Raw genomic sequence first — 24626 nt, forward strand, 5'->3', positions numbered from 1 at the left:
TACTGGCCAGGTTCAATGTCACTTAACTTCAGTAATGTTGTTAGAACCAGTGCGTAAACATGGTTATATCCGTATGATTTTTTTTTTTAGATTAATGAGTCACCATTTACCAAGAGTAAAAGTCGCTCAAGATTAAGGTTAAATGAAATTGTCAGCTAGATAACAAATAACACCGTGAGAGAATTGAAAAAAAAAAAAATGGATGGAATGGACAAAATGTTACTACTTAAGCATAAAAATATATTTGTTGATACTGAATATGAAGATGATCAATTTGTATTCTGCACGGAAGCAATCTTACAGTAAAGTATTCACAGATGAGAAGTGTTTGAAAAACTATTCACTGAAATTTTGTTTGTTTTTTTTTTATACATGGACCACAAAAAAAAAAAAGGGAAACTCTTTGCAATAGTGGTAGCCAGACAACTTCTTGTTGTGAATGTTTTACAGGTGGATGGTAGGAGGGGAGGCAGAGTTTGGAGTTCAATCATGCACCTACCTTGGAACTAACCAAATAAACATTAGCAATATTTCTGTTGTGAGAAAGTTATATGAAAAAAGAGAGATCATCCCTAACTAAAATACAAAATCAATTTTGTAGTTTTTCACAGCAAGAAGTGTTCTGAGTGAAATCTCCACAGATGTAGCAGCAGTACCCTATTTTAGAATGTATTTGATTATTTTACAGGTAGAAGATTGCATCAGGAGTTGGGTATTTCTAGAGCAGTAAAATGATTCAATCATTTTTTCCAGTAAGCTAAGTAACAGATTTTATGCAAGCTTTCCATTTCAGGTCTGGAATGAAAACCAGTCCTAGAATCTTACTAAAACAATGAGGTTTTCTCAAGGAGAGAGCTGTTCATTTCAACTGATAGAAAAAGGGTTGCAAGCATTGATGGTGGAGAGAAGATACTAAGAAACTTTTTGCACCATGCATTTTGGGTTGAAAGAAACATAATTAGCAAAATCTTGAATATTAATGCATTAATGCTCTTAGAAGAGCTACCATAGATGGTTGTATAATCTGCATAATGATCTCAAAATATTGTTTGGAAGATCAATAATGAAGATCAAGAAGAGGGTTGAGTTTATAATAGATCCTCAAGGCAGGTATTGATTTTATGTGCTTCGGATTCTGCCCATTAATATTTACTTTTATAGATCTATCAGAGAGAAAAGATTTGTTGGTTGAAATGACATTACTAGATATTCCATAGCTAGAAAGCTTGTGAAGCAAACCCATGGTTATGTCAACAGCTATCAGCCTAAAGACAAAGCTCCCATTGACAGATTAACATATCGAATGCAATATTACAGTCAGCATGTCAGCAACTGATCTTGCAGGAAGAAATCCATATTGTTATTAAGTAGATTGCTTTTGATGAGGTGATTGAGAACTTCTTGATTTATCACATATTCAAACAACTTACTAATAATGTTGCAAATGACTGATCAGTTTGTACTGAGAGGTAGAGAACTACTCTCCAGTATTTTTTTTAAATACTGGGCAGATTAACAAATTTTTCAGAGTGATAAAAATGATTTTTATTTCAAGCAATTCAACAACTTTGCAAGGATAAAAGTTAATTGTGACTGAAGAATCTAAAACATAATGGCTGAAATGTGGTTAGCAGCAGTTGTCTTGCTGGCACCAAGATTTTAGATAAGTTTGTCAACATCCCAGAGAGTTATATAAATTTTATTTGGAGTATTTTCAGTTATAAGGGAAATTCTGAGAGTAGTTGACCCTAATCACAAAGGCTGAAATTTGATGCAAAGTTCTTTGCAATAAGTTTGGTTGGCATTTGTACAGTTTAATCAAGACATTAAAAAATGAAAACATCGAAAAAGGTTTAAATTGTACGTATCCGTTATGGAATGAAAATCTCTGAAAAAAAATTTCACTTAATTTGATAGAATAGTTTTTTTTTTTACAGCGGAAAAACATGTTTTTATGACAGTGTGTTGAAGATAGACATCTTGGAATTTTTTCAACACGCCACGGAGAGATAACTCAATGTAAAGCGCCGGCACTCCCTCCCCATCTTTAAGACTAGCTTTTCTTCCTAAAAATCAAACCTTTTGCTCACTACCACAGCAAATTGTTTTTTTTTCACTGTAAAAAAAACAAAAAAGAAAAACTACTTGATGAAATTAAGTGAAATTTTTTTTTTTTCGGAGAACTTCATTCCATAACAGATACATACATTAAACTTTTTTAGATATTTTCATTTTTTAATGTCTTGATTAAACTGTACAAGTACCGTTTGGTTTTATCAGATGTTGGGGAGATCATGTCTGGTCCAATAATTCTGAACAAAGATTTATTAGAAAAAAAAAAAAAAAAAACTTATATAATTCAACTCTGACTTAATATTTATGTTACCTTGGCAACTGACTTCAAAATTGTTCGTATTTCTGACATCAGTTTGTGGTGAGCTGTCACAATTGATTTAATGTTTACAACTTGGTGGGTTAACATCTCCTTCAAAAGAAAGAAAGACAAAAAAAACTTATCAAATTTGGTCAAAATAATCTGATATTTCAACAAGAAAAACTTGAATTATTTAAATACATGAATTCAGCATTTTTGCGGCAAAGTTTTGTCAAAACAAATCTCTAAATTTTATATAAATAAACATCTTTACAAATTAAAAATGTGTAATAACATTAGTAATAAACAACAATGTCATGGGATCATTTGAGCATTTCAAAAGTTATTTTAAACATAAAAAACAATATTTTAAATGCCTTAATCCTAAATTTGTATTAATTTCTGATGCTATTTTTAATACTGCACATGTGAAATATATTTATATAAATAAATAGTAAAGAAATTTAAGTAAAATTTTATCCTAAAATTGCCTATAAATGGAGATGAAGCAATATTGGACGAGGTTATGTAAAAGTAATAGTAGTAAAAACAGAAAATTCCATGTAAGATCAAGTTATGGGTTATGCTAATGTGTACCAGAAGTTATGTCATGGAAGGAAGTATGTGACAGAAGAAAAATTGGTTTGCCTTTCAAATGTTCGATATTAAAGTAAACAGATACTTGTTTTGTAGCTTCAACCACAGTCTGGGTGTTGCAACCAACCAATAACAAATGAAATAACCTAGTAAGAATCAAAGTTTTATTTGTTAATTTAAATACTATTTAGGTATAACTTAAAATGCAGATAACACATCTATAATATAAATCTCACCTGTCTGTTTAAATGTATGTATGTATGTATATCTGCCTAAAACTTTTGACAGAGGCAACAAATTTTTACAAGATCAGTATCGTTTTGAAGCTCGACCCTTCGGACAACAAATATCAAAAAATTGGCTAAAATAATTAATTCCTTCACTCTCCACTGGGCACTTTACTACAAGGAGAAGGTCGCTTTTTTTTGCCAATATTTTCGAAAGTCATCCCCTCTTTTTGATTGACTAGCCTCAATTTAAACCTTCATCACTTCCGGTTTGGCGATGGACGCAATGGCAAAAGTGTCACTTTTTTTTTTCACTTTCTTTCCTCCTTCGTGGTACGGTTTGAGTCTGCCTGCCTACTACCACTTTTTTTTTTTTTTTTTTGTTCAACACACACCTCCAAACACCCAAACAATGCCGGGCACCCAGACTAGTGTGTGTGTGTGTGTGTGTGTGTGTATATATATATATATATATATATATATATATATATATATATATATATATACATACACACACACAGAGTAGAACCCTGGGATACAGCATTAAAAATCAGTAACAAAATACAATACAGTATATAATACACATGTATATATAATCAAAAACCATTATTAATAACACCATAAGATCGGGCAAATACTGTAACTAGGGTCCAGAAAAACATTGTATTCCGTATCGTAACCTGAAAAAAAATGTATCCCGAGGTTCTACTGTATATATAACTCAATGCGTGTGTGTGTGTGTGTGTGTGTGTAATGTTTATGTGTTGCCTATAGAAAACTTGTGCATGTAACTATGAAAATATTTTATCACTGAATATTATGAGAAAGTTAACATCAATATTTTCAATTTAACCAAGATCCATTTTAGGGGATCAACAAGTCCCAAATTTACAGGCCCTCTGAAACAGTATCTAATAATAATGAACTGACTGCAATTAAATTTGTCAAAGAAATTGTATATGCACACAGGAGATTTCTATGAGCTATATTAGTTTTGAAAATCTTCAAAAAAAAATTTTTTTTTTAGTTCTAGGGGATAACCCTTGCTCTCTTCCACCAGTGCAATTTTTTTTTTTTTACTAATTTTGTATGAAAAGTTTAGAGAATATTTTATGATCGGATTTATGTAATTCTTTTTTTTAAAAAGCTAATGATGCTATTTTTATTTTCGTGACTATCCACCAGTAGGGGTTCCATAATTAGAGATTTCCTACAAATGCATATATGTGGCTTACATATTTCAATCTTAATCTTAATTTACTTTTAATCAAAATTTTACAATTATTGAAATAAAACAATAAAAACGTTAAATTTCTTTACTTGCTTAACTTTTAAAATGTGCAACCAATGACATTGATGAATCCCGAGCAATGCCAGGTACATAAAGTTAGCACATATATATAATCTTGCTTTTTTAAAGAAATTAAAACAAAATACTCAATTACACTTGTAAGAGTATAATATACTTATTACATATGGTACTATGCAATAATATTTTGATTAGCCATTGATACCTACAGTTTCAGGAGGTCCGGGAAATTTTTCCCGCTGGACTAAAGTATACCACCTAAGTTCTATTCATCAGTCAGCAGTTAAATAAGCCATTGATTGATGAACAAAGCACATTCTTTACCCCAACAGGCAAGACTTCCTTTAGATATATAGAAATATTAAAACAAAGTATATTGGATAAATCTACTGAAAGAAAATATTACCTTTGTGACATCAAGAGATTCTTTCAATCGTAAATATTTGGATTTGATCTCTTTAACATCTTCAACTAAAATATCGCGAGTAGAATTTATGTAATTTTCATCAATCGTCTTTCCATCACTTGGTGGCTGTAAAAGAGAAAATAAAATATTGAGTCAAGAAATACTTTAGAAGCGTTTTATATAAAATTTCAAAATGTACACAGAAATAAAATGCATTCACAAAATATTTTATCATTCTGAAGATAATTTATTGCTCAAAAATATGAACTGTTTTGATTTGTTTAAAGTTTTTGTTTTTTTTTCAGATCATTTAACTGAAAGTGTAAAGTCAAAATAAACCATCATTTTCAACAGCATTTGCATTTAATTGAGATGTTATAGCTGCCAAAACTACTTGCGAAATTTGTGCTGTTTATGAAGAAGGAGCTATGCCTCAAATTATCACTCAACATTTTTTGCACATCATAAATAAAAAATTTTTATTACAAGGATGGATCACACACCAAACGACCAATTTTCTAATTTTTTATTTTCTTCAATTCACCAAAAACAAGGTATACTGAGGCATAAGGGACTACTGTGAATTAGAGGCCAAATGGATAGGAGGACTCCCAAATAGGAAGTTGTGCAGCAAGAAGTTTGTTCACATTACATTTGATCTTCTGCATATTAGCACATTCAGGAAAACAGAGAGGGAATTCCAAAGACAAGCAGTTTGAGGAAAGAAGCTATTAGAATAGAAAACCCTGTCATGTGGGGAACTTTAACAGTGAATGGGTATGATCTGAAACAATTAAAATAAATTTTTCCCAAAATTTAATGTCAAATAGAAGATGAATGAGCAACTTTCATAATTGTAATGCAAACAATATGAAAGCATAAGGGGGGCTAAAATTGTTCTTTATCTTCCAAAGTTTCATGTTAGTCTATCCGTGATATACTAATACTAAATTCACATAGGAAAAGGGAAGGATGAAACACTCAATTAGACTTTTAACATTTTATACAAAAAAAACTACAATGATACGGATACAAGTATATACCATTTATGTACAAATACAAATTCACCCAATAAGTATCACCATGACACTTATTGGGTGAATTTCTGTCAGTATTTTGTTTATTTTTTAATTTTTGAGCCATTATCAACACTTTAAAGAAAGCATGTTCTTATCAACCATATCATTGTCAGTTTGAGTTACCAATTGGACACTTGTTTTTTTTTTGTTTTTTTTCAATAGAAATAGAAGCTTTAAAAGAAGTTAAAATACAAAACTTATCCAGGTAGGTAGAATAACTTATCTTGCCTTTGATATCATTTATTTGTTATATTTATGAATTTTGGACTCTTTTTTCATTTGTTGGCTTCTCTTCTAAATCCCCAAAAGTTGCTATATTGTGACAAAGAAAAAAAGATAGATCAAAAGAAAAATTGGAGATAACAAATCTGTTGTCAAAGTTTTTTGGTTAGAATGCCTATATGGTGAAATGCAAAAGTTAATGGTTAAATAATAAATTCAAAAAGAAAAGGGAAAAACATCCAGCAAAAGACCTTTGTGAGCATAAGTTCTTCTTCCAGAGCAGTCACTGAACTTGCTGTAGATTCTGCCAACACACAGCTCTCTCTGCATCTACAAAGAAAATATCAGTATTGAATTATCCCAAGCAGGAGACTAACATTTTATTTAATTTTGGAACAATTAATTTTAGAATCAGTAAAATTTAAATGTTTGCCAACTGGCAACATCAAATAACTACCAATCACTTTTTTGTATTGCATTCTTGATTTAAATCTGTTATGTGTGTGTGTGTGTGTAGTACAACTGTATGTATATACACACACACACCTGTCATTTGTAATGTATACATAAGTGTGCATATAAATAACATGTCTACAAAATGGATTGTGCTATCCAGTGTTCATGTAATTGTATAAACTGATCTAATTGTGTCTCTTGAGTGTATGGATAAAAGGACAGTGTCTGCATCTTTTTTTTTTTTTTTTTTTACTTTTGGTAATTTTAAGAGATCAAGGTGCTCCTTCCTAGGGCTAACACTTGATTCTATTACAGTTTAAATTTATATCCGAGGGCTCTTTTAAGAATAGACACTGTTCCCTTTATGGCTGCTATCTGTATTTCATTACAGCTTGGTTTTCCAGGGATTGCTTCTAAGTATTTCTGAAGGTTCTTTTTTATTAGGCCAGTTGCTTCCGTCACAACTGGTATAATGTTTATTTCTTTCAGAGACCATGTTGTTTTTAGATCATTTTTTAGATCCTGATATTTTTTTTCGCATTCAGCTCTATTAAGGCCAAAGTCATTTGGAACTGTGATGTCGATAATGAGTGCAGTTCTTGTCTTTTATGTATCTACCTGCCTATATGCCTTTGTCGTATAACACCATCACTTTTCCGTTTGATGTTATCGGTGGTGGTTCATGTTCCAAGATGTTTGATAACTTATCTAGTTGCATCTCTCCACAGATCTTCCAATGTAAGTATTCACATACTTTGTTGTGGTGGGCAGTGTAATGACCATTGGCTAGTAGATTCTTGCATCCAGACATTAGGTGGCTTGGGCTTTCAACAGCCGAGGGACAGAATCTGCATTGGTCGTTTTTTTTGTAGATCAGCCATTTTCTTAAATCCATTTGTGAGTAAGCCTTGGTCTTGTGCAGCTATAATTAATCGTTCTTCATCAAATGGAAATTTGTCACTTTTAAGCCATTGTACTGAAGCCTCCTTGTCAATGTAGTTCTGGTTCAGTTCTTCGATGCCTGCTCTCTTATGTTGTTGCCATCCCTCTAGTCTTGTCTTCAGTTCCCTTTTTGTATACTCCTCTCTCTTCTTTCGGGTAATTAGGGTTGCTGGGTTGTCATATTCTTCTATTGTGTTATCCAGTGTGTTACCACTGAAATTTCCACCAAGCTTTGTAGTTGACATCTGCTGAGGCAGACATTTGGTGTGATGGTCATTCAACATTTTTACTTTGGGGTCAGAAGAACATTTGATATGTTGGCCTACGCTTACCATTGAAGCTCGGTATGCGTGGTTAATTTCAGTGATGCCTAAACCACCTTCTCTCCATGGTAAGTACAGCCTGTTCACGCACTGATGTTTGTAAATGACTTCATGAAGGGCCAGCATTTTCCAAGTTTTTACATCAAGATTATTGATGCATTTCTGTAGCCAATTGATTATGCCAAATCCATAAGAGACAACGGGTATTGCCAATTGATTGATGGCAGTAATTTTGTTTTTCAGTGATAGTTGTGATGAGAGGATTTTTTTAAGTCGCTTGAAGTATTCTCCCTGCACTTTTTCTCTCATCTTTCCAAGTTCAAGTGTCTCATTCTCCTCTACTCCCATGCATTTATAGACAGCATTTTCTTCAAGGTCTTCAATAGAGCCATTGTCAAGATTAAGATGTTCTGATGCTGTCTTTTTTCCTTTCTTTATGGTGCACTTAGCGCATTTGTTGAACCCAAACTCCATGCAGATGTCCTCTGTATAATTTTTAACAATGTCTATCAGAGAGACAAGCTGTTTCTCGAATTCCACATAGAGTTTCAAGTCGTCCATAAAGAGTAGATGGTTTACTCTTATTTTCCTCCTTCTTTCTGATCATGCTGAGATTGTATCCAGCATTGGATCGTTTAAGTAGCTTAGTGGATCCATTGTGAGGCAGAAAAGGAGCGGTGAGAGGCTGTCTTCCTGGAATATTCCTCGTTTGATCTTTATGTTTGGGGTCTGTATCCTTCCTTCTGTGTGCTGTAGTGTAATTGATGTGCATCATCTGGCCATTTGTTTTTGAAGGAATGATTTAATATCAGTGTGCACATTGTACAGCTCCAAACAGCGAAGTATCCAGGATTGAGGTATACTGTCAAAGGCCTTTTTGTAATCAATCCAGGCCAATGACAGATTTCTTTGTCTTCTTCTGCAGTCTTCTACTATTGTTCTGTGTGTGCAGGTGTATATACAGATTCAATTGGAAAGTTCACAAATAGGACAATATTTTAGATACCTTCATAACCAAGACAAATACTTTTGCTTAGCACCAGGAAAAAGGGAAACATACCTTCTGGAATAGTTCTTTTTTTCCTGGCAATTATTTTTGACACAAGTCCTGTAATTGAGATACTTTTGCTCCAAAGGAAACGCCACAGCACCAAATTATAATTCACAGATAACTTTATTCACACTTCCTTTAGAGCTTGCAGACGTTTATTTCTATATCTTCTCCAGTTGTGTCCATAGGATGCTTTCATAGACCACGGAAACAAAATCACTTCTGTGCCAATAACTTCAGTTTCAACTTGATCCTGCTTATTAACCAACTACCAACTAACCATGACTAGTCTGTGTTTTGTGAATATATAACCTTGTTTCTTTGTTAGTTATCTTACATCACATAACCAGGTCAATCTTATTGTTTTGTTTCCAAAATAAAATTCCAAATCTTTTATTATATATATATTTAACTGGCTTTACTAAATTCCAAATCTTTCATTATTATAAATATCCTGTAAATATTTTGTTTTAAATATTTATCTTTCAACAACATTTTTCTGTTATCAAAACATTTTACATCTCTACACATCGAACATATCGCAGCTCATCCATTCCTAATTCATATTTGCAAACTTTGCTTTCATATAAGCTAGACCGCCTGAAGAGGTCTCTAGTTATTAATACTAGCTGGACGAAACATGCTCATGACTGTGTAGCAACACATTACTGCTTATGTAAAGACAAATTAAAGTGTGTCTATATATATATATATATATATATATATATAAAAGAGCAAATAGTTAATATAACATGTTAAAAAACACTTTGAAAAAGTGTTAAAAACATGTTTTTAAATCCCCGAAACAGCAGTGTTTCATGGTAAACAACTGATGATCTCTTAAAAAATAAATTATTACTGATACTACAGCAAATTCGAGAAAGCAAGTTAATGCAGTGATTGCAGGTGATTGAATGACTTACTGACTAAATAGTTTTCTAACGAATGATAAAAAAAATTTTTTTTTGTATAGTTTTAAAAACTTCCAAGACTATATATATATATATATATATATATATATATATATATATAAAAAGCGTATATTACACTTATAAATGCATTAAAGGTGGTTTTCAGTGATGCACTGTCTTCACTCCAATTTTTTTTTTTTTTTTTTACACGGTGGTCACCACTTATCAAGGCCCGGAAGCCACTCAGGAATAAGGTTGGTTAGTTGGTTGTTTTGTTTTGTTTTACGGCATATCAACTCTTTGTGGGTTATTTAATGCCGAATCCGGTTGTTTTGGGAATAGTATTCGATGTTGTATCCAGTTATTTTATAGGTTTTATTCTTCAAGCTTTTTGTATTTTCAATCATTAGTTTGTATCTTTTGGTTTGGTTGTTTTATAGTGGATTTTGCCAGGTGAAAATAGGATGGAAAGGTGGGAGAAGCCGGATTGTTTTTGCTTTTGCAGAATGTAAGTTTTTGAGAGGTTATATTTTTTGGAAGAGTCCTATTTCTTTGATGAAAGATATTATTTTTCTGGTATTGTTCTTTTTAAAGATTTTTTGAAGATCTATTTCTTTGTAGTGTTTTTTCCTGATATGTGAAAGATCTATGCATTCAGTTAGTATATGTTTTACGGTAAGGGGTGCTTGACAGGGAATACATTGGGGTTGAGTTTCTCCTTTTAGGAGGTAAGAATGTGTAAGGTGTGTGTGACCTATTCTAAGTCTTGTTAAAATGACATTTTGTTTCCTGTTTGTTTCTTGATGTTCATGTTTCGTTAATTTTGGCATAATTTGGAAAAGTTTGTTGTTTGGGAATTCGTTCCAATAAGATTGCCATTTATCTTGGATATATATATTGATGTTTCTTTTGATATCTGTGTATGGGATTTTGAAGGTGGGGTCGATAGATTGTTTATGGGCTGACTTTGCTGCTGTGTCAGCTAGTTCATTGCCCTGTATGCCAATGTGGCTGGAGACCCAACAGAGTATGATTTCGTTTTTTAGTTGCTGGAAGTTTGTATGTGTGATGACAGATTGAGAATCGGAGACAATAATGAAGTTTGCGGTTTTATTTCTTTTGATAAGATCTAGAGCTAAATTTATAGCAGTAATTTCTGCAGTGAAAATTGAACAGCTTTTTGGGAGGCATTTTGATATTTTTGTTGATTATGGCTGCACTGGTTGTTGTATTTTCTTTGGATCCATCTGTATAAATACAGGTATGTCCAGGGTATTTTTCTGTGATCTCTCTAAATTTTTCTTTGAAGTTTATTGAGAGAGTTGTTTTTTTTTTGTAGTTACAGAAGCTTAAATCTATTATTGGGTTTATGATTTGCCATGGATGTGTTTTAAGGAAAGCAGTTTTATGGATTTGATTTATTGGTATACTAGCTTCCTTGCAGATTGGTTTCATTCGTAGTCCGAAAGTCTTTATTGCATTTTTGTTTTGGTTGAAGAGGTTTTCACAATTTGGTTTTAGGGTGCTGTTATGTGCAGGATTGGTAGGGTTTGCAATTAGTTTAGTATAGTATCTTAGGGCTAGATTGATGCATCTAAGATCTGGAGGAGTTTCGTGTGCCTCTGCATAAAGGCTTTCTACAGGAGAGGTTTGAAAAGCCCCTAGTGCTAACCTTAGTCCGGCGTGATATATTGGGTAGAGTGTTTTCAAATACGATTTTCTGGCAGATTGGTATATGTAGCAGCTGTAGTCTAGTTTGGATCTGATTAGTGTTCTGTGTATTCTGAGAAGAGTTTCTTTGTCGGCTCCCCAGTCGGTGTGAGCTAGGACTCGCAGGATTTGTAGTGCTTTGCTGCATTTGTTTTTTATATAGTTTATGTGTGGTTTGAAGGTGAGTTTTTGATCAAAGATGGTTCCTAGATATTTATATTCTTTTACAAAAGGGATTTTTTCCCCTTTGATTTGTAGAGATGGGTCGTTATGGAGTTTTCGTTTATTACAGAAGTGGATGCATTTGGATTTGGTTTTTGAGAATTTAAAGCCATTTTCAGTTGCCCATTTATTTATTTTATTTATGTTGTCTTGGAGTTTTTTTTTCTAAAGTGTGGATGTATTTGGATGCATAGCTGATAGAGCAATCATCCACGTATAAGGAGCTGTATATGTCAGGGGAGAGTTCTTTTATTATATTATTGATTTTTATGTTGAAGAGGTTAGTAGATAAAATGCTTCCTTGAGGTACACCTTCTTCTTGATTGTGCGAGTTTGACAGAGTTGATCCTATGCGAACTTTAAAGGTTCTGTCTGTTAAAAAGTTTTTGATGAAATTGGGTAATCGGCCTTTCAATCCTATATGGTGGAGATCTTTAATTATGCCATATTTCCATGTGGTGTCATAAGCCTTCTCTAGGTCAAAAAATATGGTGGTTACATGCTGTTTTTTAATGAAAGCTTCCCTGATACATGTTTCTAGGTTGATGATATGATCAATGCATCCACGATTTTTTTGGTAGCCACATTGCTTTTTTGAAATGATATTGTTAGTTTCTAGGTACCATATTAAACGGAAGTTGATCATTCTTTCCATGGTTTTGCATAAGCAACTTGTTAGAGCAATAGGTCGGTAATTTTCTGGATTTGATGTATCTTTTCCCGGTTTTGCTATGGGAATTATTGTGGCTTGTTTCCATATTTTGGGGAATTCTTTCTTTATCCATATTTTGTTGAACATTTGTAGGAGAAGTTCAAGTGATTCAGGAGGTATATTTTTTAGGAAACTGTAGTGAATCTCATCCGGTCCAACTGCTGAGTTGTGAGATTTATCTATGGCATCTTTAAATTCATCTAGTGAGAAGGTTTCGTTGTAGGGTTCTTGGTTATTAGAGTCAAAGTTTATTTTATATTTTTCCTGATTTTCCTTTAGTGTTTGAAATTGTTTTTTGTATTGTTTCGATGATGAATTGTCAGCGAAAATTTGGGCTAGTGTATCAGCTATATCTTTGTTTTCAGTTATTTTGTTGTTTTTAGTGAGGAGGTGTTTGTTTGGGGTGGGGTTATCTTTCCCGGAGATTTTTCTAATCATTTTCCAGATAGTACTAGATTTAGTAGAAGTATTGATTTGATTGACGAATTGTTGCCAGCAAATTTGTTTTGATTCCTTTATTGTTTTACGTGCTTTTGCTCTTAGTCGCTTATATTCTATGAGGTTACTGGTTATGGGTTGCTTTTTGAATTTTCTTAAGGCTGCCTTTCTTTTTCTTATGGCGGTTTTGCATTCTTGGTTGAACCAGGGTTTGTTCTTTTTATTTGGAGGGCAGTTTTTGGGGATACATTCTTTAGCTATTAGAATTAGAGTTCGAGAAAAGTCTTCCATTGATTGGACTTTATGTTCTATTAATTCTTGCGAGCATAATTGTTTGAATTTCATCCAGTCTGCTTTGTTCGTATTCCATCTTGGTATGTTGTTTTGGATAGTACTATTGTTGTCTATTATGATGGGAAAATGATCGCTTCCACAGAGATCGTCATAAGTTTTCCATGTATAATCCAGAAAACTTGATGGGTCACACATGGTTAGATCAATGGCACTGGTTGTACCATTTGTTGGATTTATGTAGGTGGGTTCTTTTTTGTTGAGAAGGCATATATTGTTGTTGTTTATAAATTGTTCGATTTTGTTTCCTTTGGAGTTAGTTGTTTTGCATCCCCATAGTGTGCTATGGCTGTTAAAATCTCCTAGAAGGATGAAAGGTGAGGGTAATTGTTTGATTAAGTTTTCTAATTCAGTATTATTTATTGGTTCATTAGGGGGTATGTATAGAGAACAGATTGGGAGAGGTTTTTGGAGTGTGACCTGAGCTGCGACTGCCTGAAGATTGGTTTGGACAGTGAGTTTGCTCTTTAGAATGTCGTTTCTTACTAGAATTGATGTGCCTCCGTTGGCTCGTAAGCCTGTATCATGGATATAATGATACTGTTCGTAGTTTTTTATTTTTAGGTAGTTATTGTGTTGTAGGACTGTCTCTTGTAGACAGATGACTGCTGGGTTGTATAGGGAAGTTAGTATAAGGAGTTCGTTAAAGTTTGGTTTAATACCTCGGCAATTCCATTGGATGATAGTTTGAGTTTTATTGCTTCCTGCCATTTTATTTGTCTGGAGGTGTCTTGTCTTCTACCTTTTTTTTTTTTTTTTTTTTTTTGGTTTTTGTTTTTTGTTTAGGTTTTTATATCTAGTTTTCTCTCGATGTGTTGGGTTTTGAGTGGTTTTTGTTTTGTGTTTACTTAAACTGCTTGGTTCCTCAGTTTCCATTTTCTCCTCCTGATCAGTTCTGTTTTTGGAGCTAGATTTTTTCCTGTGACTCTCCATTTCAATCAGTTCGAATTTATTTTCGTTTTCGATTAATATTATTTCTGTTTTTTGTTTGTTTTGGTTTGTGGAAAGAGGATTTGTATTTTCCCGTTCTGTTTCCGTCTTTCCAGATATTGTGTGTTGATCTTCTGCTTTTGTCTTTTCTGGTTTTGGACTGTTGGTGTTTATGTCTACATCCATAGTTTCAATGTTAGTTTGGGTGTTTCGGGTTTCAGATCGCGAATGGGGTCGCGGTGGGTGATGAAATCCTGATCTAGAGGATGAGCGGGATTTGTTTATTTTGCTTTTATTGGTATCTATCTTGTGGGGTTCTTTTGGGGTCTGTTTATTTTTCTTAATTTTTTCTGTCGTAAGGCTTGTTTCTAGGGATGCTGTTGTTTGGAGTTTAATAGGTTTTTGTGGTAGAGTTTTAGTTTGGGGACTTTGTTTTATTTCGGTTATATTCTTTAAAAAATCTTTACTTTCTGTGATGGTTTGTTTCATAGTTTTTTTGAAGTCTTCTATTAGTTCTCTCATTTCATTGAGTAATTTCATGAATAATTCAATTTGGATGTTTGAAGGATTTGTTTTTGTTGTATTATTTTGTTCAAAGTTAGGCTGTGTATTTCTTTTTGTTATCTCAGAGTATTTTGTGTTTTCTGCTAGTTTACGGGCTTCTTGAAAGCTTATGTTTTTGGTGTATTTTATTCTGAGAGTTTCTTTTTCTTTTTTCCATTTTTCGCATTCTTTTGAGTTTGCGCTATGATTTTGATGGCAATTGACGCATTTTGGTGCATTTTGACAATCAATATGTGTTTCTTTGTCTCCGCATCTCATGCAAGTTGGTGGTCGTGTACATCGATCTTTATAGTGCCCGTACCGATGACAATTGTGACACCTGAATGGGCTTGGTATATAAATTTCAGTATTTATTTTTTCATATCCTATTTTTATGTTGTTAGGTATTTGAGGAGTATCAAATGTTAATATGTAAGTGTTTGTGTTCATGATTTCGCCGGATCTTGTTTTTGTCTGAATTCTTTTGATATCAATGACATTTTGATTTTTAAGATTATTTTTTGCTTCTTCTAAGGGGCACAGGGCTAATTCGGGGCACCTGATTACACCTTTGCTAGTGTTCAATGTTCTATGGGGGTAGGTTTTTATTTTTCGATTATCGAAAAGTTTCCATTTTTTAATTTCGATTGCTTGTTTCTGGTTTGTTATTTCGATTAACAGTGTGCCATTTTTTTGTTTTTTTACAGTTTTTGGTTTGATTTCTTTTGATAGTATCCTTTCTATTTTGAAAGGAGACATTTTTGTTATTTGTTCTCCTTCAATTGTTTCTATTACAAAAAATCTCGGGAAGGTTTGTTTGTTTATTTCAGTTTCTGAATCTGAGCTGGTTAGATCAGAAACTTCTGAATGACTTCTTTTTTGAGGCTTATAGTGGGCCATTTTTGTAGTTCGTAATTTTTCTTCTCTAGTGCTCCCCACCCACCTCGGAGCCCTATATGGGAGGTGTTGGGGGGGGAACCCATTCGCCCCAACAGCAACAGGGATACACGGGAGGTATACTCGTCTCGTTGGTAGACCTAAGCACCTGTAGTTCGTCCATTTTTACTAAAAAATTGTTTCAAAAGCCTCTTTTTAGTAAGAATATTTGTTTTTCAGCCGTGAAAAGTCCATTTGTCCAGCGAGTCGATTGACCCATGAGCCACCGCTTTCTAAATCTGTTTATTGTAAAAAGGTGGAGAGTAAGAGTGGATTTTCTTGTTATGTTAGTCAGGTTTAGAGCTTGACGTGACCAGCCGATTGATTGGATCGGGCCTGTCCAACCGCCCGTCTGGCCCAGTACGAGGCCAAAGTGGAGTGTTGCCACTGATACCTTTGTTTTCCCTAGGTATCAATTACTCAGCCACCAGGATCCCTTTCCTAGGCATTACGGGTCGCCACTCACGGCCAACAGGTGGCTCCATTGAGAGGTTTTTACTCTCTGCAGGAGGGCAGTCGGTGTATTCTTATGCCCCACCGACGGGGTTGGGTAGTAAGGATAGAAAAAGAAAAGAGTGGAAGGGGGGGAATGGGGGCTGTTGTTTTCGTTTTTATTTTTGCAGAAACAAAAGGTGAAATAGAAAACAAAAACAGAAAATCGATGTAGGTGCTTTTCGTCTCAGGAAGCCAATAGACAGCCTGATCTGGTAGCACCAGTCAGGAATAAGGGTTATTGCAAGTACAGTACGTTAGTGTGGAGATTTAATGAAGTGTTTACTTAAGAGGGCAGTTCATTAGGAATTTGTTAACATTGAACTTAAAGACATCTAAGTTGTAGTCAGGTGGGAAGCAGGCAGACGAGAGGTGTGCACTTCTAAGAAAGAAGCTTTGTTCATGGAATCTACGTTTTGATTTAGGCACAGATAAAGAGTGGGTGAAATTTTACACAGTGGATTCAGCTAGACGGGTGTTTTTCGTGAAGGATTGGCGAGGGGGGACCAGAGATTGGAGTTCAGACGAGCACCTGCCATGGAAATAATGATAAAACAAGGATTGGCTCGCAACCTCTCTTCTGTGGGAGAGAGGTTGCAGGGTAGAGAAAAGGGCATCCTCCACTAAGCCACGAAGTCTATTTTGTACTCTGTCAAGGCAGGATAGGCTGTTTTTAGCAGCTCCTGCCCAGATATGGCAACAGTATTCCATCCTTGGACGTACTTGGCTTTTATATAGATAGAGAATTGCATCAGTCGTGAGATATCTTCTGGAGCGGTAGAAGGATCCCACCATCTTTCCAGCGACCTTGGCAACAGACTTGATGTACGTGCTCCATTTCAGATCAGGAGTAAAGGACAAACCCAGAAGCTTGTCAAAACATGGGGCTTCTCCTAGACAAGAGCCATCCATTTCAATTGATGCCAGATGGGGATCAGAGCGTTGATGATGTAAGGATAGGAGTTTGGTTTTGGATGCATTAAAGGTAACCAGCCACGTCTTCCCCCACTGAACCACACGCTCGAGATCAGAGGAGAGAGAATCAGAGAGAACTTTGTTATTTACAGCCTTTGATGTGTTGCCGTAGATGGTCGAGTCATCAGCATAGATGTCAACGAATGATTTAAGTATATGTTTAGGGAGATCATTGATGTAGATCAGGAAGAGAGTTGGGCCCAGGATGGACCCTTGAGGGACTCCAGCATTAATACTGTGGGCCTCTGATTTTTGTCCATCGGCCACTACTCTTATGAGCCTATCGGAGAGAAACGATTTAATGATTGAAAAAACATTTCCAGTTATACCGTAGCTGGAAATCTTGTGAAGTAGGCCCTTATGCCATACCTTGTCGAAGGCCTTTGATATGTCAAGAGCAATTGCCCTAGAAAGGAAGCTTTTGTTAAGAGATTCACTAATCCTGTGAGATATAACCGTTAGCACATCTGCGGTAGATCTTGCAGAATGGAAACCAATTTCAGGTAGATCTTGCAGAACGGAAGCCAATTTCAGGTTCTACATCAGTTCAGACAGCAACTTGATCAGACTCCGAATGAATCAAGTTGTCTCCATGAAATCATTTAGCTACATATGTTGACATTACAAATTCTTACAAAATTTCTTTTTTCTTTTTTTTTATTAAGTGGTTCCCTTTGAACCTTGCTTATAAACATGTCAACAGGCATTAGTCAATAAGAATAGTTCCTACTACCTCATCCCCACCTTTCATATAAAATATAAAGCCTTCATTCACTTCTTCCAGTTTCGATTTTGTCTTCTCTTAGTCCACATTTAGGTAATTTTTTTTTTTTTTTTTTTTTTCTAAATTACTTAATCCAATTTTTACTTTTGAATTAGATCAGTTGGAGAATGGATTCTATGTAGTTTACTCCATTTTATTAAGAAAAACAAGCCACACAAGTCAGCTACACAATTGACTCTTTATACATGTACCAGAACAAGAAAATGTTATCCATAAGATTAATTAATCCTACTCAGATTAATACTAAGATTGTCTAGGGTTAAAATTAAAGTTTTCCTTTGAACTGCCGAATACCATTAAATGCTAGTGCAATAAAAAAAAAGTTTTTTCTTCTTCAGCTATCAATGTTCTTAGCACAAAAAAAAACAAAAAAACAATCCCTTTTCTTTTCCTGTTTCGATGTTCGTAGTAAATCCATATTTCTTTCTTCCCACTGACATGCAAATTGACCGTACGTTCAAACGACTGAGTCAACAAAAAAAATTGTATTTGCCAATGAAAGAAATACTGGCTTTTTACATGCTCAAATTCTGACCGCATCTTAATTTGCATATGTCACATTTTCATTTCCTATCAGTCATGTTTCAAGTTAGAGTGTCCGCGACTTTTTATAATATGCACACACCACCCATGGACGCTTGTTTCTTTGACCATTGTCACAGATTGAAAAACTTATAAACCAATAAGTTATTTACTAAATATTCATAGACAACCCTAACCCAATTCTGGCATTGGGAATATTTTTTTTTTTTTTTTTATTACATTTTCACCCCAAACAAGGCACATTGCCACTTTAGTGTAGGAGCAGCAACTACTGGGGCACTATGTTGGGATTTGGGCAGCAAGATGCCGGTTCACGTTACACTTGAACTTCTGCATGTCAGTACAGTTAGGGAAGCAGGGACCTGGAATGGAATTCCAGAGTCTAGCGGTTCTGGGGAAGAAACTACTGGAGTAGAAAGATCTTTTACATCTATGGATCTCTACTGTGTGGGGGTGGGATTTAGCTGCCTGTCGGGTTTGTCGAGGGTGTCTACGTCATGGGGGCACAAGGGTCTGCAGTATGTCTGAGCATTCACCATTAAAATACTTGCAGAACAGGCAGAGGGATGCAACGTTTCGTCGATGGGACAGAGGCTGAAGCTTAGATGCCAGTTCAGGGCCTATCAGATTGGCGACTCTCTTTTGAACCTTGTCTAGGAGCAAGAGACTAGCAGCAGATGCACCAGCCCAATTGTGACAACAATACTCCATACATGGATGAATGGTGGCCTTGTAGAGGTACAGGATACTTTCAGGTGTCAGTAGTTTTCTAGCACGGTAGAGAGAGCCTACCTTTTTCGCAGCGGTCCTGGCAATGTTTTCAATATAATTGTTCCATCTCATGTTTCCTGTAAACGTTAGGCCAAGCAGTTTGAAAGACTCTCAGACAGGGAGTCACTGACCATTGCTATTGGTGGCAGAAAAGGTTTCTTGTAATTATTGAAGGAAACCAGTTTAGTCTTGGCAGCATTGAATGTGACCACCCATTTATGTCCCCATTCCACTACAGATTGGAGGTCATCCTCTAGTGTTTTTGCCATTTCTTTAGTTATGTGTTCATTTGTTTTCCTGTCATGCCTGTTATAGAGCATGGTGTCATCAGCATATATACCCATCTCAGAGGCAGTTTCGTCAGGGAGGTCATTAATAAATATTAGAAACAATAGAGGTCCAAGGATAGAACCCTGAGGTATTCCCGCATTTATATCACACTGTTTAGATGTGTGACCGTCGAGAACAACCTGGATTTTTCTCTTATCTAAGAAGGATTTAATTATGTTAAGTATTCTACTAGTGATACCGTATGATTTAATTTTCCTGAGGAGACCCTCATGCCATACCCTGTCAAAGGCCTTAGATATATCTAGAGCTACCACTCTGCCCTCCCCCGCTTTGTCCAGTGAATGGTATATACGTTCAGAGATTACAGTGAGGATGTCAGCTGTGGAACGGGTTTGTCTAAATCCATATTGTTTGTCAGTCAGAAGTTTAGCATCTGTAAGGTGCCGGACTAGAACATGGTTAATTATGGTCTCAAATATTTTGGCGAAAAGTGAGAGGAGGCTAATGGGGCGATAATTTGATGGGTCAGTTCTTTCGCCAGAATTCTTGAATACTGATACCACAGAAGCAGTTTTCCAACAGCCTGGAAAGCATGATTCATTAAGGCTTTGTTGTAGAGTTTGGAGAGAACTGGAGCTACTTCGGCTGAGCACTTTTTTAATAGCACAGCTGGGATGAGGTCGGGTCCACATGCTTTTGAAGTGTCAAGGTTTTTTACGATAGCGTGTACCTGAGCAGGGGTGATTTTAGATCGTCTAGCGTGGCGTCAGTCCGCAAAGGAAAGTCAGGCAGAAGGTGGTTGGAAGGGTCCAATGTGGAGTTTGAGGCAAACCGGCTGGCAAGCATATTAGACTTGTCGGTTGCTGAGCAAACAACCTCATGATTGTTGGTTAGTGGGGGAATTGTTGATTGCCCATTATTTACTACACTGTTGTAGATTTTCCAGAAGTCACGATTTCCTAATTTTTGTGCTTCGATGCGTTTTTTAGTGGTTTCAGTAAATTCTCTCTTAGCTGTCGCTATTTCTTTTTTAACGTTACTTCTAGCTTCTATATACTTCTGTTTGTTTGAACTGGACTTATGTCGATTAAATCTGTGGTATGCATGATGCCTTTGAGCAATGGCAGTTGCGCAAGTCGAAGTAAACCATTGCGGAGAGTGGGGCTTGCTATAAAATTTCCGCATGGGAACATGTGCTTCAATTGCTGTTTTGAACCATTCAGTGGTCTCATTTGTGCACCGTTCAGCAGGAAGAGAAAAAATATTTCCCCATGGGGCATCTCTGATAAGATCTCTGATGGCTTCCCAGTCAGCCTTTTTATAATATCTCATTGTTTTTAGCAATAATCTTAACATTAATTATTAGCCATCACAAATCGCACTATTTAATGAAATCAGTCCAAAATGTTCAACTAGTATGCATTTGAATTAATCTTTGTAATGATAAAAAAAAAAAAAACAATATACTAGATTCACATATAAATGCATCACACCAGAGAAAATACACAAAAATCCACTCGTTTCCCATGCCAATTAAAAAAAAAAAGTTATAGATTTGTCTATGAAAATATAAATCAGATGAGAACAAATATCGAAATAACATTCCTATCTACCATGTTAGATTGACACACTAACGATTGTCAATTCTATACACTAAGCAGTATGTGTCAAACAAAAAAGTAAATAAATAAGTACATAAATATAAATCTACAGATATTAAATGAAAATTTTACACACTAAACAATTCAACGTGCTGATTTAAATAAATAAACATGGAAGCATGATGGATTAAAAAAAAAATTACAGGAGTGCTTGCCCTTTGTCCGGATCTTCTCAATTCTTTTGCAGGGCTGCGAGTTTTCTTAGTCAAAACTTTTGGATGCAGCTAACAGTTTATCAGTTATATCCTTTAAAACTCCTCCTACTATACCTACTTTTGTCAGTGCTCTGTATGGCCCACAAAACATTTGCAGCCAACTTCATAGTGAATCCTCTATCCATCGTCTCGATATTGACAAGGCTGCTATTGGTCAAAAAGACTTGATCAGGCTTTATATCTTACAAAACTGATGTTTGTTAGCATTTTACTTTGTTAGAGATTGTTTCCAGGACACAATGGTGTCACAAACAATACTAACCATCAACCAAAGTTCAAGATGTGCTATAAAGATCCTTTTTTTGCACATAGTTTGCAATTGGGATAACTATTCTTCCCTTATATGTGCATAAATATATATATCCTTATTTTCCAGTTAAGAGATTCATTTTTTTATACCCATTTCTTCATTCATCCAGACAATCAAGGTTTTCAGGCATATTTCAAATTTTCTACAACAACGATCCATTAGAAAAATAAAACAAAAAAGCATCCCAATGATTTATGTCACCTACAGGCAGCTGTTTTATCTTTTCAAGAATCATCAGTGTGACTAGATGTAGCAAGATATAAGATCAAGAAGTCAGTTGGCCTACCAATTGGACCACCACATTTGCTGCTGATAGTGGAAGAAAGTATATTGCATTTATTTCTTTAGATTTTTATTTTATTTATGATACTAATAACTGAAACAATCAATTTTTTTTACAAAAAATCTTGCTATATGCTAAGTGAACGCAAAGAGAGACAAAGAGCAGGGGAGAGAAAAGATAAAATGTAAAAGTGCAAACCTGTTTATCAAGTTCATAAAGTTGCTGTCTGAGGTCAAGGCTTCAGGTGTGCGAGTACGAAAGGCTTCAAAGTGCAAAATGCCTTGACACATATTGGTCACATCGGAGGCTAATTTGCTTTCCATCTGAAATGAGATAAAAGGAAAAAAATGTTCAGAAATATCTTATTGTATTTAACCTAATTTATGCAGATTGATATAATCTTAAAATGAAGACTTATCGATATAATCTTAAAATGAAGACTTATCGATATAATCTTAAAATGAAGACTTATCGATATAATCTTAAAATGAAGACTTATCGATATAATCTTAAAATGAAGACTTATCGATATAATCTTAAAATGAAGACTTATCGATATAATCTTAAAATGAAGACTTATCGATATAATCTTAAAATGAAGACTTATCGATATAATCTTAAAATGAAGACTTATCGATATAATCTTAAAATGAAGACTTATCGATATAATCTTAAAATGAAGACTTATCGATATAATCTTAAAATGAAGACTTATCGATATAATCTTAAAATGAAGACTTATCGATATAATATTAAAATGAAGACTTAGTGATATAATATTAAAATGAAGACTTATCGATATAATATTAAAATGAAGACTTATCGATATAATATTAAAATGAAGACTTATCGATATAATATTAAAATGAAGACTTATCGATATAATATTAAAATGAAGACTTATCGATATAATATTAAAATGAAGACTTATCGATATAATATTAAAATGAAGACTTATCGATATAATATTAAAATGAAGACTTATCGATATAATATTAAAATGAAGACTTATCGATATAATATTAAAATGAAGACTTATCGATATAATATTAAAATGAAGACTTATCGATATAATATTAAAATGAAGACTTATCGATATAATATTAAAATGAAGACTTATCGATATAATATTAAAATGAAGACTTATCGATATAATATTAAAATGAAGACTTATCGATATAATATTAAAATGAAGACTTATCGATATAATATTAAAATGAAGACTTATCGATATAATATTAAAATGAAGACTTATCGATATAATATTAAAATGAAGACTTAGTGATATAATATTAAAATGAAGACTTAGTGATATAATATTAAAATGAAGACTTATCGATATAATATTAAAATGAAGACTTAGTGATATAATATTAAAATGAAGACTTAGTGATATAATATTAAAATGAAGACTTAGTGATATAATATTAAAATGAAGACTTAGTGATATAATATTAAAATGAAGACTTAGTGATATAATATTAAAATGAAGACTTAGTGATATAATATTAAAATGAAGACTTAGTGATATAATATCAAAATGAAGACTTAGTGATATAATATTAAAATGAAGACTTAGTGATATAATATTAAAATGAAGACTTAGTGATATAATATTAAATGAAGACTTAGTGATATAATATTAAAATGAAGACTTAGTGATATAATATTAAAATGAAGACTTAGTGATATAATATTAAAATGAAGACTTAGTGATATAATATTAAAATGAAGACTTAGTGATATAATATTAAAATGAAGACTTAGTGATATAATATTAAAATGAAGACTTATCGATATAATATTAAAATGAAGACTTAGTGATATAATATTAAAATGAAGACTTAGTGATATAATATTAAAATGAAGACTTAGTGATATAATATTAAAATGAAGACTTAGTGATATAATATTAAAATGAAGACTTAGTGATATAATATTAAAATGAAGACTTAGTGATATAATATTAAAATGAAGACTTAGTGATATAATATTAAAATGAAGACTTAGTGATATAATATTAAAATGAAGACTTAGTGATATAATATTAAAATGAAGACTTAGTGATATAATATTAAAATGAAGACTTATCGATATAATATTAAAATGAAGACTTATCGATATAATATTAAAATGAAGACTTAGTGATATAATATTAAAATGAAGACTTAGTGATATAATATTAAAATGAAGACTTAGTGATATAATATTAAAGATCAACATGTAAGTGTAGCTTCGATACAAAAGGAAAAGATTGTCAACAGAAAAATATGTACTGTTGCATAAAGATTTAATCATCAACTGAAATAAAAGAATACATTCAAGAGCATAGGGGTTATCCAAGCTCTTTATGCCAAACATTTCAAAGTCTAATTCTCTTCATCAGAAGGAGAGAGATAATGCTAGGTAACAAAATAGAAATGTGATTTTTAGTAATATGTATATTAGAGTATCATGTTTAGGAAGTATATATTAGAGGTGGGGGTGGAGGGATATCCGGGGGGTTATTGAGATAATGGTGGGACTTTAAATAGGCTAGACTGGGATTTTAACAGGATTGAA

At 33.8% G+C, this 24626-nt stretch overlaps 1 protein-coding gene across 2 annotated transcripts in view; it reads right to left on the reverse strand.

Annotated features, from left to right (window-relative positions):
• The window catches only part of LOC145292997 (serine/threonine-protein kinase SMG1-like), a 245574-nt gene that overhangs the window by 14172 nt on the left and 206776 nt on the right, over nucleotides 1–24626 (reverse strand). For both annotated transcript variants that reach the window (XM_080139251.1, XM_080139250.1), the window contains exons 67-70: nucleotides 22263–22387; nucleotides 6466–6544; nucleotides 4914–5039; nucleotides 2387–2485 (exon numbers count right to left, since the gene is read on the reverse strand). In XM_080139251.1, coding sequence (XP_079995377.1) covers nucleotides 2387–2485; nucleotides 4914–5039; nucleotides 6466–6544; nucleotides 22263–22387 — 429 coding nt within the window. The remainder of the gene's footprint in view (nucleotides 1–2386; nucleotides 2486–4913; nucleotides 5040–6465; nucleotides 6545–22262; nucleotides 22388–24626) is intronic.

Source organism: Euprymna scolopes, chromosome 14, assembly GCF_053919585.1.
Source record: "Euprymna scolopes isolate OS-2025 chromosome 14, ASM5391958v1, whole genome shotgun sequence".
NCBI classification, from domain to species: Eukaryota; Metazoa; Mollusca; class Cephalopoda; order Sepiida; family Sepiolidae; genus Euprymna; species Euprymna scolopes.